The sequence below is a fragment of the Lissotriton helveticus genome, chromosome 2_2 (assembly GCF_964261635.1).
Source record: "Lissotriton helveticus chromosome 2_2, aLisHel1.1, whole genome shotgun sequence".
NCBI classification, from domain to species: Eukaryota; Metazoa; Chordata; class Amphibia; order Caudata; family Salamandridae; genus Lissotriton; species Lissotriton helveticus.
In genome coordinates, this window is record NC_136060.1 from 500,771,565 (window position 1) to 500,786,120 (window position 14,556).

At 44.8% G+C, this 14,556-nt stretch overlaps 1 protein-coding gene across 1 annotated transcript in view; it reads left to right on the forward strand.

Annotated features, from left to right (window-relative positions):
• The window catches only part of LOC144821915 (endonuclease domain-containing 1 protein-like), a 37,682-nt gene extending 25,177 nt beyond the window's left edge, over positions 1-12,505 (forward strand). The window contains exon 3 of the mRNA XM_078679064.1: positions 11,538-12,505. Within this exon, the coding sequence (XP_078535190.1) occupies positions 11,538-12,140 (603 nt within the window). The 3' untranslated portion in view covers positions 12,141-12,505. The remainder of the gene's footprint in view (positions 1-11,537) is intronic.
• The last annotated feature ends 2,051 nt before the right edge of the window (positions 12,506-14,556 follow it).

Sequence of the window (14,556 nt, forward strand, 5' to 3'; positions counted from 1 at the left end):
ACAGAGAAACAGAGCCAAACATATAATCATGGACATGAAAAAATGCATGGGTTCCTTTATCCACCACAAATTATTTTATAACACACCACCGATTTATGTGCTCTTCAAGAGTTTACTTCTCCTCTTTTCTTTATTTATTTTAAATGGGGTTAATTTGTTTGTTTTTGATCGGGTTACAGAAGGGAGTTCCCTCTTCACTCTCACAAACAAACCAGTTTGGAGGGCGCCAAAAAATGCGCCTACAACTGTGTTTATACAATTAGTTAAACACGGTGTGATTTTATAAAATATCACGATCACCACATTTGGTTTTCAAGGAATTGTGCAAATCTAAAAACTTTCAACAAATTAAAAACCACAGTACTCGCACATCGGACCTGGGGGAAATACGCAAAAAAGGAGAAAACAAGCTATTTATAATTACGTGAAAGCACAATTGTCTTCACTTCATAGGTCGGTGGGGCGGGTTATCTTCACACCGGAATAATCTGGTGAAGAGAAAGGGATGGCGATGTCACAACCCGTCTAAGCCTCCAGAGCGGGTAAGAGCTAACTACGGACGTATCCGTTTGGCACTCACCTTCATTCCGGTGACTCCCCGCATTTACACCTTCGTAAGGCACTGCCACCGCCTGAATACTGGAGGATGCGAAGTGCTGACCGGAGGATATCGCGCTAACTGGCACACGTGATGATCCCACCGAATCGGCAACTACGTCCTTGATGACGTCAGGCGTACTGGTTTGTTTTCAAAGGATTTTAAAGGGGAAGTAGATAAATAATCCCGATCAGAATAACTTTATCAGTCATTTTTTAACTAAACAGACGCTCGTATTAACAGTTGGTTGCTATACTAGAGGGTAGTTTGCAATATTAATAAAATAGAACAGAAAGTTCTCGATTGCACATGAAAAGGGGCATTTGCTACTTTTAAAGCACTTTCATTGATCAGAAGCGTGCTGCTTTGTATATGGAATGATCTCGTTGCCTAGGGCAATCACAAGTGAAGAAGGTTAACGATGCCTCACACTACCCCAAGGGATATTATCATTAAGACCCTGTAGGTGTGTCGAGAGGCGGTACACCCATCGTTGCTCCTTCTCAAACAGGGATTCCTGTGTCATTGTGGCAGTCACTATCTGTTCCACTATTGTCCATCTGATGTCATTAGGGCTATGATTCTTTTCTTTGTAGTGTGTTGTAAGTTTTGTCATATCCTTAAGACACCTGACATTACTGCGATGTTCAGTGATCCTGAGTTTTACACGTCTTGTAGTCATTCCTACATAACGCAGTCCACAGGGGCAAGTTATAAGATAGACTACGTTTGTGGAATTACAATTAGTGTGTTGTCTTAAATGCCATGTTTTGTTTGGTTCTAAAGCCAAAGTTTTAGTTGCAGATGTCAGGTGGCATACACTGCACCCGCCACATGGATAGTGGCCTAGTACCGGTGGGAGCCCCCACGCATTAAGTACTGTGTTTGCAGGTTGCACCATTTGTTTAGTCGGCCGTGTATGGACTAAGGAGTCCCTCAAACTTCTTGCTCTCCGATAGGAGAAGAGGGGTTTTTTCCAATTGTGGTTGTTACTCGTGAGGATCGACCAGTGTCTGTTTATGCATCTACTAACTGTGTTGGAGAGACAGTTATAAGTTGTGACGCATGTCAGAGGGATTTCATTATTTTCAGGCTTCGGATAGTCCTCAAGTAGGGCCTCACGTTGCTGATTTCTAGCCCGTTTACAGCTTTTCGTCAGGATTCTTTGAGGATAACCCCGTGCTAGGAGTTTCTCTGACAGTTGTCCCGACTGGTTTCTGAAATCTTCAGTCTCACTACAATTACGCCTTAGGCGTAAAAATTGCCCATATGGGAGATTTTCCCTAAGGGGGCGGGGGTGAAAACTGTTGAAATGTAGGAGATTGTTTTTGGATGTGGGTTTTTGATAATTTTCTGTTTTGAGATGATTACCTGCTCTAGTTATTGTAACATCTAGGAAAACCATGGTGTTAGGATTGTAGTTATTTGTAAATTTGAGGTGGGTATTGCAAGTGTTGATCCAACCGAAGAACTCTAAAAGAGCAGCTTCAGTGCCATTCCAAATGACCAGCACGTCGTCGATATAACGACGCCAGAAAGTGATGTTAGTTAGAAATGGGTTAGAAGCATGAAGGATATGTCTGTTCTCAAAATTATGAACATACAGCCCGGCCACGCTCGGGGCACAGGTACTGCCCATCGAGGTCCCCGTTGTTTGGAGAAACAGGTCATTTTGGTATTGAAAGAAATTTCTTTTAAGAACAAGAACTGCACAATCCACCACAAAAGAGGGTGGAGTTTTGTAACTCCATTCTGAGTCATTCAGGGCATCTGTAAGGACCATCAACGTATCATCCTGTGGGATGCAGGTGTAAAGGCTCTCTATGTCTAAAGAGACTAGGAAAATGGGACCTTCTGGTAAAATGATTTCATTGAGCATGGCTAAGAGACTTTTCGTATCTTTTAGATAGGTAGCCGTTTGTTGTATTATTGGCTTTAGAAAAAAGTCACAGTATTGAGATAAAGGCTCTAGCAGCGACCCGATCCCAGACACAATGGGTCTTCCAGGAGGAGGGACCCTGTTTTTGTGTGTTTTGGGTAGGATATAGAAATATGGAGTTTTGCCATCCGATTTTGTCACAAAATTCGCCTCATGTTGCGAGATCCAATCCTTGTGTTCTGCTTCAGACACTAGTTCGATTATTTCATCCCTCAGAGCATCTGTAGGGTCTGTATCAAGAGGTAGATAGTTAGTTCTGTTATTCAGAAGCCGTTTGCATTCTGTATCATAGGCCACTGCGTCAAGTATTACAATCCCTCCCCCCTTGTCCGCAGGTTTTATTACAATGTTGGTATTAGATTGTAAAGACTGTATTGCCTGGTACTCGGTAGCTTTCATATTTTTAAAGGGTGCTGGTTCTTGTAACTGGTCAACCTCGTTGAATACTGCCTGCTCAAAGGCAATTATTTCTGGTGGGGTCATATGGGAAGGAGGAACAAAATTCGATTTAACTCGTAACCCCGTGTCATCTTGTACACGTTGTGAATCTCCATCGTTATGTTTTTCCCAAAAGTGTTTGAGGCGTAATTTGCGGAAGAACTCGGACAATTCACAGTGTAGTTTAAAGCGATCTAGTCTCGCTGTTGGAACAAATCCTAACCCTTTTTCCAAGACAGCTATTTCATCCGGTTTCAGGAGTACTGTCGATAAGTTGGTGATCAGGCTCTAAGGTTGCTTGGTCCCGCCCGTGGTTCTGTTGTCTTGCTGCGGGTGTTGTCCCCCACTGTCTCGTTCTGGACCCAGTGGACCTGGTTGGCCCCTCTTCTCCTGCCCCTGTTCCTTCGACCTTGCCCTAAAAAAGGCTGTTGGTGCATATTTTGTGGGTATTGAGGGAAACCCATGTTTGGTGCCCTTTCCCACAGCATGGAGCGTACCCCATGCCTTTCCAACCACCTTTTCCACCACTGATGGTGTGTGTTTGGTGCTACCTCGTGGCCTCCCCAGTGCTGTCCGCACCTCCGGAGGTTGCCCTCCAAAACTGCTTTACACACCTGTAATTGGCACGACTTCGAGTGCACCCTGGTTCCATTGGTTAACACTGGGCACCCGACTCTGAATCCGACCTCTGTACCCGGCTGCCTCAGTGCCGCTGGTGGTGCAGTATTTAAAAAAAAATCTTTTTATTGACCTTGCAGATGCATTACATACATCATCAATCAACTGTAGCAGTCATAACATGTAGAAATTCAACAAGCATTGGCATAGCCAATAGGTCTTGCCGTTGGGACCTTATGTGTTTAGCCATGCAATAGTTGTTGTTGAACCAAGAATATTGTGCTGCATAACTAAATACTTGTAAGGTCCCAAAAGCGAGACCTATTGGCTATGCCAATGCTTGTTATAATTAGCAATGAAATGATGTCTCTAGAATACTTTTTATGTGGGTATTTTATCAGAGAAATAAAGTTTGATTGATTGATTGACTGTGAACGTTTGGCTAGTAGAGTTTGCTGTAACATTTTATTGAACACCGCTGTCTCCACACAGGTACTGAACAGGCTCTTGCTGCGGATTGAGCTACAGGTCACAAAAACCTTAGAAGCTGCTCTGATGCAACGTAGTGCGCCTACACCTGAGCTTTTATGGTTATTAATTTCATATTTTCTGTATGTAGAGAACATCATACAGCAGCGTAGAAAGGGGGGGTGGCGGTCATATTAAGTTATGCTGTGATAAAAAGACGTATATTTTTTTAACAACAAAAAAAAAAAACAAGCATTGGGATGGAAATTACATTATGGTACCTGCCGTGTGATTGTTCGAGTTATGACTCACTAGTCCCACACTACCCCCTCTGAGACGCCTTTGACTGCTCTCCGTCACTACTCTGTGAGTCAAATGCAGAAGGGGTGTACTTTTTCCAGTTTTTAAATTTGCAAAGCTGTAGTACAATTCCTACAGGAAACTAGTGGAAAGCAAGCTCAACCACCACAGTTGGAGCCCACTAAGGGGGGAGGAGGTGTGGCGCAGCGGCCAGTGCGGCTGACTTCGGAGCCCCGGCTCATGATCAGATCCTCAGCATCGGAGGCAGATCAGCCCAGCATTATGTGACTCTGGGCAATAGCTCATTTAATCTACCCGGCGGCCCCCAGCGCCGGGAGACCCTTACGGGTAATTAGTTTGTACTTTACAAATACCTAGTTATTATTATTATTATGCCCTGTCAACCTCTTGATGACATGGTGTCTGGCATTAATATTACTAATAAAAGTCAGGGGGAAGAGGGAGTGAGATGCAAAGAAATGAATTGTGTTTTGGACGGTGAGACATGACATCTCTGCATATGGCATGTGTGAGTGACTGTACTGAGAGAAAGAAAGTTTCCCTCTTAGCCACTGTGTGTGTCCATGTTTACAGAATGTTGCAGGCGTCGGTGATGGCATGCCAGAGATGTTTTAAAGCACAATCCATGAAGGGGTCTCAGCCGGAGGCACCTGAGGCCCCTGCTGGGCTGAGTAAGAGCTCTCTGCCCCTTCCTCCACGCACAGTGGGGTGCCATTGGTTCACTCTCTGTCTGCTGGATCTGCTAATCCTCTGGTTTGAAGTAAGGTGGTGTGTCTCCCTTACATCCTCTTCCTGTACATCTCCCCTGCAGGCTTCATTCTTCAAATGTTTTCATGGAGATCAGCATGCCATGCAGCTGTCCATGTGACTAGCATCTGTCGCCATGATTAATTTCATTCAGGTTCTTTCAATTGAGAAAGATAAAGAAAATTGCCCACCTTTTAATTTATTCCGCTTTGATTCAAGTAACTATCGCCTTAGTTTTATCTCGGCTTGACTTTTCAAATAGTCTGTACCTAGGTCTTCCAGCAGGTCAGCTAAAGAGATTACAGTATGTCCAGAACCAGGCAGCCAGGATCATTTGTAAGCAACCTAAATGGCAATCCATTAGGCCAGGATTAGAAAATCTTCACTGGCTGCCGGAAGCCCAGAGAGCTGCATTCAAAGCCGGCTGCATTATTTTTAAAGCATTGCAGGGCAAGGGTCCCAAATTCATAAGGAATTTGGTATGCAAATACATCCCTTCACGTAACCTTCGCTCGGCCCACCAAGATCTGCTAATGGTCCCCTTATTTAAGAAAAAACGTCAGGGCGGTAGTTGTTTCCACTACCTTGCCGCCTCTTTATGGAACTCCTTGCCACTGCCTTTAAGACAGTGTGAGGTTCTTCTTACCTTCAGACAGGCCTTTAAAACATGGCTTTTTAGACAGGCCTATCCTTAAATAAGTGTGAAATGTACCCTTGCGAAATGTACCTTTAGCGTTATGCTGTGTTCCCCAAAAAAACTTCGATAGCGCCATGAAGCCCATGGGCGTACGTGCGCTGAATAAATAAAATTTAACATAACATAACATTTAAACTGAAACGAGCAGTGAAAGGCCTGGCCTCACCTCTCTGGGGAACAATACTTGTTTCTAATGAAGGACACTTCACAATCTATTGAGTACAAAAAACACTTTTAGTCATGAGAATAAAAAGTTTCTAGAAAGCATGCACACACTGCTACCTGTTTGGTCCTTTTCGTGCAATAGGCATCACTGTTTTCCTCTGCTTAACCTATACAGAATAAGGACAATTTCCAAACTAAGTTTCCAGGGCTGCATCATTTTAACACGCTTGGGGCTTTTTTTTCTTCTTTTTGGGGGTTATATATAGGGCAAACTTGACCCGAAGGTATTGGGGCGCTATACTTGAGCACCAGTTACATTACACAAGGACACATTCATTTTTGGTAGGCTTGAGGGAACCTTTCTCGTTAGCAAACCAGGAGGCTCAGCAATTCTGAACACTTACTGATTTGTGAATAGGAATGCAATGTGAGATGAAGTGTACGTACTAAGGGCCTCATTAGGATGGCGGACGGATCTGCGTCCGTCCGCCACCCCCGAGGAAGAGAGACCGTACGCATGGGCAGCGGCGGTCCCTCCATGAAAATTAGGATGTGACCGCCACCCTGGCGGTTACATCCTGGATCTTTAACCTTGCGACGGGTGCTGCTTGAAGCAGCACCCGCCGCAAGGTTAAAAAAGCATTTTACAAATTTACATGCACAAAGCGGCAGGCACCGTGCGGTGCCTGCCGCTTTGTGCATGCAAATGCAGGGGGGTACCATAGGTACCCCCCATGTGCACCCCCACCCCCCCTTTACCCTGGGGGCCCGCAAGGGCCCGCAAGGGCCCCCCAGAAGCAAAGGTTCACATGCTTTTCCACGGCGGAAAAACCGCAGCGGAAAAGTATGTTTACTCATGCTTCCTAATTTGGCTGACGGTGTCTTGCAGACACCTCCACCAAATGGCCCAACAAAATGCGCGGATCAGCGGCGGACGGACCTGCCATCCGCCGCTGGTCCCACCACATTCCCACCGCCATCCTAATCTGGCAGTGGGTGTTTGATGTGGCCGCGGTGGTGAATCTGCATCCTCCGGGCCGGCGGTGGCTTCCGCCGGCCCGGAGGATGCGGATTCACCGCCATCCTAATGAGACCCTAATAGTCAAATTGCAAACCGTCCTTTCCCATTAGGTTGCAAAACGACATGCCTAATTAATTGCTTGCAAATGCCGGGATAGAGGCCTGCAGGGGATGGCAGACCTCTGTACCTGTATTTGCATTCTTAAGGGAACATTTCTTTTTTTTTTTAAAGTACTGCATGTACAGCTTTAAAACATAGGTAAATCAGTTTGGGAAAACATCAGGAGGCGCAGGGAGAGGTAACCTGGGCCAACCGCAAGGCCACGGACAATTCACAAAGGGGAAAAGGGGGGGGGGTCCCTTTGTTAATCTGTTACCACCCCACCTTGGGGGTTGGTACGTTGTCAATCTTTTTTTAATGCAATTGTAGTCATAAGTCACTGATCTATTCTTTTCAGAATCTTAAATAGGTGGGTGATGACCCTTTCATACCCCCTCCTACATGCAATTTGGAAATGATCGCAAAAACCCATTTTACGATTCAGAAAGATTTTTCCGACATGTAAGAGGGTTTATTTTGTACATTATGAAAAGCCATTTTGCGTTTGGAAACCCTGTGATTTTGCAGGTAGCCCCGTTTGCTGTTACAAAAGCGTTTTGTACAACAGGCCCTAGATTTCAAAATTGCACATGAGCTCTTCTCAGACGTTGTTATCGGTGTTCACAGAAAGAGTGTGGCACATTACATACTGGCCCTATTAAGCTGGGAAATGTGTTGTTTTATTTTCTCTTTCGTTTCTTGAAACAATAATTTTAGGCCTTCCGCATGTTTTAAAGTAAGATTAAAATACTCCCCAAAAAATGAAGAGCTAAAAAGGGACACGACAAAGAAGTCAGTTGGACAAAAAGAACTACAATTTTACAATGTATACAAACTTATATCTGGAGTGGAGAGGTCGTTTTCGTTTGACACCACTCTCATTTCCATTAAAAGGAATTTTCAGGACTTTATCCACAATCCACAATATTCCTGAATTCAGCAAATCCCACTTTATTTTGGATTATTGCCAGACAAGCTCACAAGTCCCAATCCTCATGACTCTGAGAAGAAAAGTGCCACTATGGAGTACACACAATAGCTTTGCCGGTGGAGGGCTTTATCTGGAGAAGCGGGTGCGGGCGCTCTCGGCCCCGATCTCAGCCCGGCCCTCCCCTCCTCACCCTGGGGAGATGCAGCTGCAGGCTCGCGGACAATGACACCTCAAAGTTTGTCGTGTAGTTCCAATAAACGCTTCTTATAGTGAAGACAAAGGTCCTCGATTAATTGAATAACTGAAGGACTGCACAGCGCTTCCCACTGGAAAGAAAACAACATTAAATGAGACCTAGGCAGTTTGTCTCTTTATGTGTATGTAAAGACTCTTTGCAGCCTTGTTTTAATAATATACCACATGAACTGCTGCAATACAGTATGAACGTGTGTATTGGAATTTAAAAAATGCTATAGTTATATACACAAAAACTGCAACTGGAAGGAATTCCAGTAATAAGCACACACGTTTTGGACACCGATGGTCAATTTTATGGAATGTATAGCCTTTTCAAAATGTTTACCAACTTCACATAATTTCACTCTACTCAATACAAACTAAGTACACCCCACATAAAAGCACTCAATGCCACATAGCAACAATCTACATAAATACACTCCACCCCATGCCACATAATTCTTCTTAACATAATTTCACTCAACACCACACAGTTCCACACCGCATAATTGAACTTCACACATCTCCATTCCACACCACATAATTCCATTCCAAAATACAATTCCACTCTACACTACATACATCCAATCCACACCACAGAACTCCACATCATGTCACAATATTTAACATCACACCACTTAATTCCAATCCATTACATGTCATTCCAAGTACATAATACTCCACAAAATCACACTCCATGACACATACTACCACTCCACATAATTCCAGTACACTCAGTATCACATTGTTACTATCCACATATTTCCACTGCAGAAAATGCCACATAATTCCACTACATCTAACTCCACTCAACACCACACAATTCCACGGTACACAATTCCACAACAAACAATTCAAATACAACCCACATAATTCCACTTCACCCCACATGCATCCATAAACATAACACATTGCTGAAAGACATTGTCATTGACAACACTAATGACTCTCAGATTGCCAAGACCTATTGGCTTTGCCACTGCCTGTTTGTTCTGACCAAAGTAAGTTATAGTGTGCACAGAGACCAGTGGATCCCCAGAGGCTTAACAGAGGCTAAAGTAGATAATACTAATGCACTCTTTTGTGGTAGTGTGGGCGAGCAGTCAGGCGTATCAGAGGGCAGTGCTAAGCATTTGTTCTATACACTCAGGCAAGAAATGATTACACACACTTAATAACTAAATCCAAGAACACATGCTTTGTAAAAATATGCCTTTGTTACTTTTATTACTAGAACCAAAAAGGCTTTTTTGTAGGTAAGTGCAGTTTTTAAACTGGCAATATCCTTCAATCCAGTAAATCAATACTTAGTGCAGGACTTCAGTTAAGCAGTTACATACAGTCTTTAAAAACAGCAGTACAGTTCAAGAAAAATACACACTTAGGGCAAATGGTTCAAATGAGCAACGTTATCCTATGGGAGGAAAACAGGAATGCAATTTTACAGGTAAGTACTTTACCCACAAAGCCAGTCTTCAGGGTTAAGGTAAACACAGGGCAAGGTTCAAATGAACACCAAGACTACACTACCAGTTGACTGGTGTGGAGCAGCCGAAAAAGTAGTCTATTGTAACCGGGAATGCCCAGAGAAATAGAGCAAGTGGATGGAATACAGGGGGATCTGAAATGTAACTTAAATACAAATAAAGTAAGGCATACCGTTAATTGCTAGCCCGAACATGGACGACCTGAAATATCTATCCGGGTGGGGGGAAAGGGTCATGAGAACTCCGAGGATGACAGGAAGATAATCCTTTTTAGGTCTTGCCTACTCAGCGCGCATGCGCTGAAAGGCAAAAATACCTTTTCCCGTGGCTTTGGCTTTTCAGCCAAGCATGTGCACACGTTCCATTGCCATCAATGGCAACGCATGCACATCAGGAGATTCACTCGCGGGAGCGTGCGCCACCATCTGGCAGCAATTGTCGCTCCCGTGAGTGAATCACGCAGGCCACCATCTCGCCCCTTCCCCCTGCTGACACGCGAACGGAGGAAACTCTGGCATTTGTGAACACGAGCTGCGAACACAAACCTTCATTTTACCCAGAGTTCTGCAAGCGCTAAGGTCTTTTTCTCATTAAATCGAAATCCGCCTACCAGAAGTTTCACCCCGTTGGCGGCGATCCCCCAAGCACTGAGCGATACTTGTGATCCTGGACAGGCCGGTGAAAGCATCTTTGGAGCGGCAGCGACAGACCGAGGGCTTCCCTCCTTCCCCAGTTGAGGGCAGGGCAGAGAGAGAGAGAGGGTTTACCTTTAACAGGAGCAGTCAGGCCAGTTTAGGTGCAACTGTTGCAACTGAGAATGATGCGAGTAAAAAAACAAAAAAACAGCTGCGCTTGTGAAAAATGCTCTTAAGGAAATAAAAAATGTGTCCTGAAACAATGCCCTAAAATGACTGCTGCATATGTTTAGGAGTAGTTGGTTGCTGCTCTCGGGCAGGGACAAACTCTGGAAGAGCCATGGCGTATGCATGCAATGGACAAATGGGATAACAAATAATTGAGTAAAATGAAGCCAGCAAATCGGAAGCCTACGGGTGGGCTGAAGCCCACAGAGCAGATACAACATGTCTCTTTTTGAGACAGTTCGTGCACGCTGCCTAGAGCCGAGCGCTAAAAAGTAGCTTCCTATTCATTGGCATATCAGCAATGTGGGACAGGTGTAGCCTGAAACACTTTTTTTTTTTGTATCTCCTTCAAATCAATGCATTTTGAATACAAATCCCCAGACAATGATAGCGCCTTGAATATTTTCTGAAGGGGAATATTGTGTGATATTGGTTGCTAATCTCAGACTGAAATTAAGACAGATTCAATACTTCTAAGAGAAAATGATTCAGTTTGTGTTTTCTGGTATTTGTAATCTGCAGCCTAGAATGTATTTCCTGAACACAGCACTTCCATATAAAACCATCTTATTGCTCCATTTGATTGTGTCATATTTGAAACACTGAGTATAAACACAACTGTCCTTTTATAAAGCAGGGTTGCCCAGGTGCAATCAGGGGACTGAGTAAGAACCTTCTCCAAGTATGAAATGTAATCATTGGAGGAAACAGCATTTCAAGTTTAGGTACCAACTGGTCCCCTGCTTCACTGCTTAGCTGCAAATGCTTTATGTGAAAGAAAAGCACACAACTGCCTGTACATATGATGTCTTTTTCACAAAAAATAACAAGTCTATAGCTGGAATAAATGTAAAATAAGAGTGATCTGAGAAGACTTCTGACCACTTGCCCCATTCTATATTTCACAGCTTGTGGACCGCAAGAACAGCAAGGAAATGGAAGACGAGATCCTCACGAAAATTGATAAAACCAAGCTTGCGACTAGCCAGGCTGTTAACTCTGATTATGAAGGGTCAGGTTATGACCGAGGACATCTCAACCCAGCTTTACACCACCTAGACGGACACGCCTCCGAGTCTACCTGCACCTTGACCAACATTGTGCCACAGAACGGTAGACTCAACCAGGGACTATGGGCACATTATGAAGACGCCACAATGAGGCAACACACTAACGGATGCCAAACGACTTACGCCATAGTAGGAGTCATCCCTGGGAAGACAACGATATCGAATGGACGGGTTAATGTGCCCAGCAGGATCTGGGCTGCCGCCTGCTGTATTACCGCAACGAAGGGGGTGAGATCCTGGGCTGTCATTGCTAACAATGTTGAAGCAGGCATAGTAGACCCAATCACTATAGGGCAATTACAGGGAGAAATAGGCAAATACACAAACCGAGGTGTCAGCTTGTTCCATAAGGATTGCCCCATAAACACTTTGGCCAATTACTTTGAGCTTGAAGATGAAAATAGTCTGTGGACAATAAATGCTACTGATAAAGCCCTGTAATTAAAATGCAAACATTTAGATTAGCAGCTAAATGTGCAATGCTTAACGTAAAATGTAGAGCTGGAATGACACCCATTTAAAATGTGCAACCTGCATTAAGCATGCTTAGATATTAGTTCAGGCCATAGAAATGCTTCAATACAAGTCTCTTCAACTAAAGTGAACTGAATATTGCTGAAATATGCTTCCTGCGATCTAGAAAGCTTGACCTTAAGGTGAGATGCTTAGAAATATTCATTATTTGACTTTTTGTTCTAATTATGACGTGTTATGAGATTTCTGTAAATTTACTACAGACGTATTGATTAATTTGAATAAAGATACACTTACTAATCTCTTATTGAGAATAAAGCTTTTTAAACTTATCCAACCTCTCATCATTGCCTGAATTTAGAAGTGTGATTGTGATTTCACCTGTGATGCCAAAATAGCTCTTTGAATCAAAATACGGTGGCAAATATCCGTCATCTATAGCGAGATTACCCCCCAAAAACCAGCAGAGGAATGGATCTTGACCCTGTGAGCGATGGTAACTGAAAGTGTAAGAAGCTGGCTTTTTATGTCGTGATGCCAACGAAAGGGAAAACCACGCAAAAATTCCAGACGACCCTTATTGGTTTACAGGGCTGCCTTTAATTGGGGCTGTGCTTCTCCTCGCGCTGTGGACACGCGCTGAAAGGTACGCTGTGGGAAACGTTGTTGGGAACATAAGGCTCGGCGATCTCACGCCCAGCAGTCACTCCAAAGTACCACTCGCACCCTGCTGCTTGCTCGCTTTTTAAAAATTGTATTTTACCTGCACCTAACTGCTATTTTGCCTAGTCCTTTTAAAAGAATTCCTCCTTACCTCCTGCGCCTTCGCCTGCACCCCGGTCCACCACGGGGCTCTCCCGATTGTTGTGGAGGGTGCAGGCTCACGCAGGACGGCAGTCTTTCCTCGCTGACAGTTGGGGGCGGAGCACCGCGATTAGCGCTGTGTCCCATCCTATAACTGGGGATGTGCTTCCCATCGCGCAGCGGATGCGCCGATGGCGCGCCAAAGTCGCGCCAAAGGCAAGCCTGTCTGCGCCCGTCCGTGGCCGACCGGGGCCAGGGGCCACACACCCTGCCCGATTCTCCCACAGTTACACAGCAAGGGAGCTTAAATCCCTCCAGGGAAAATGGCCCATTCACCCTGACCTCCTCAGTACGTTAAACAACGTTGGGATTCTGTCACCTAAAAACGCCACCCCCGTCCCTTCCTCGGACCCTTTCCCCACACACCCTCCACAAGTCCCAGGGTTCCATACCCAAAAAAAAACCTCCTCTCCTCCAGTTTAAACCATGACCGTTTATCCATATGGTACTTAAACACTCGCTCACTAGTCAAGCACCAGCTCGAGATTTTCCATCTTTTAGACTCCGTCAAACCAGGCATCTTGCTTATATCCGAAACATGGCTCTCATCTGAATCCATGCTGGACATACTGGCCGCCATCCCTGACAACTACTATATCCTTCAAGCAAACAGGCCAGAAGGCAAAGTAGGGGGGGGAGTTGGGGCCATCATCTCTCATTCTTACAAATTCACTTCCCTCACCACCCCCAAAATCCACTCTGCTGACATCTTGCTGTTCAAACTCGATTCCAAAAGTCTCCCCTTAACCTGTGCCCTCTTCTACAGGCCATCTGCCCACTCGCTTAAATTTCTCCAGCTATTCAGTAGCATGACAGCCGAAATAGCAATAAATCATGCCAAAATCCTCATTATAGGGGACTTCAATTACTGGCCCCATGACGTGCGCGAGAGCGCTTGCTCGACGGACTTCACGGAATCACTAATCGGCCTGAATTTTACTGAGCATATTAAAGTGTCCACCCACAATAAAGGACACACCCTGGACCAGGTCTGGAGCTCAAACCTGAACATCATTGATCTCCAGATTTCCCCTTGTGCCTGGTCTGATCACTTCTATATCTCTTTCTCCATCATTATACCCACCACTACCAAAGCCCCTACAACCGACCCTATCATGGTCAGGAACTGGAGTCGGGTAGATATCTCTACCCTCTGTGCATCCCTCACTTCTGCTTTGCCCAGCATCTCCCAACCCTCCAGCCTGCCACTCTCCCTTCACACACAGGCTGATGATCTCAATACCTGGCTGGCCCAGGCTAGAGACAACTTTGCCCCTCTGAAAGAACTTAAGAAGAAGAGGCCCCACGCTGCCCAGCTCTGGTTCACTAGTTCAAGTTCAAGTATTTGTATAGCGCACTACTCACCCAGAGGGTCTCAAGGCGCTTGAAGGAGGTTGGGTGCACTATTTATCGAATAGTCAGGTTTTTAGTTGCTTTCTGAAGGAGAGGTGGTTCTGTGTAAGTCGGACGTGAGTGGGGAGAGAATTCCAGGTCTTGGCCGCTGAGTAGGAGAAGGATC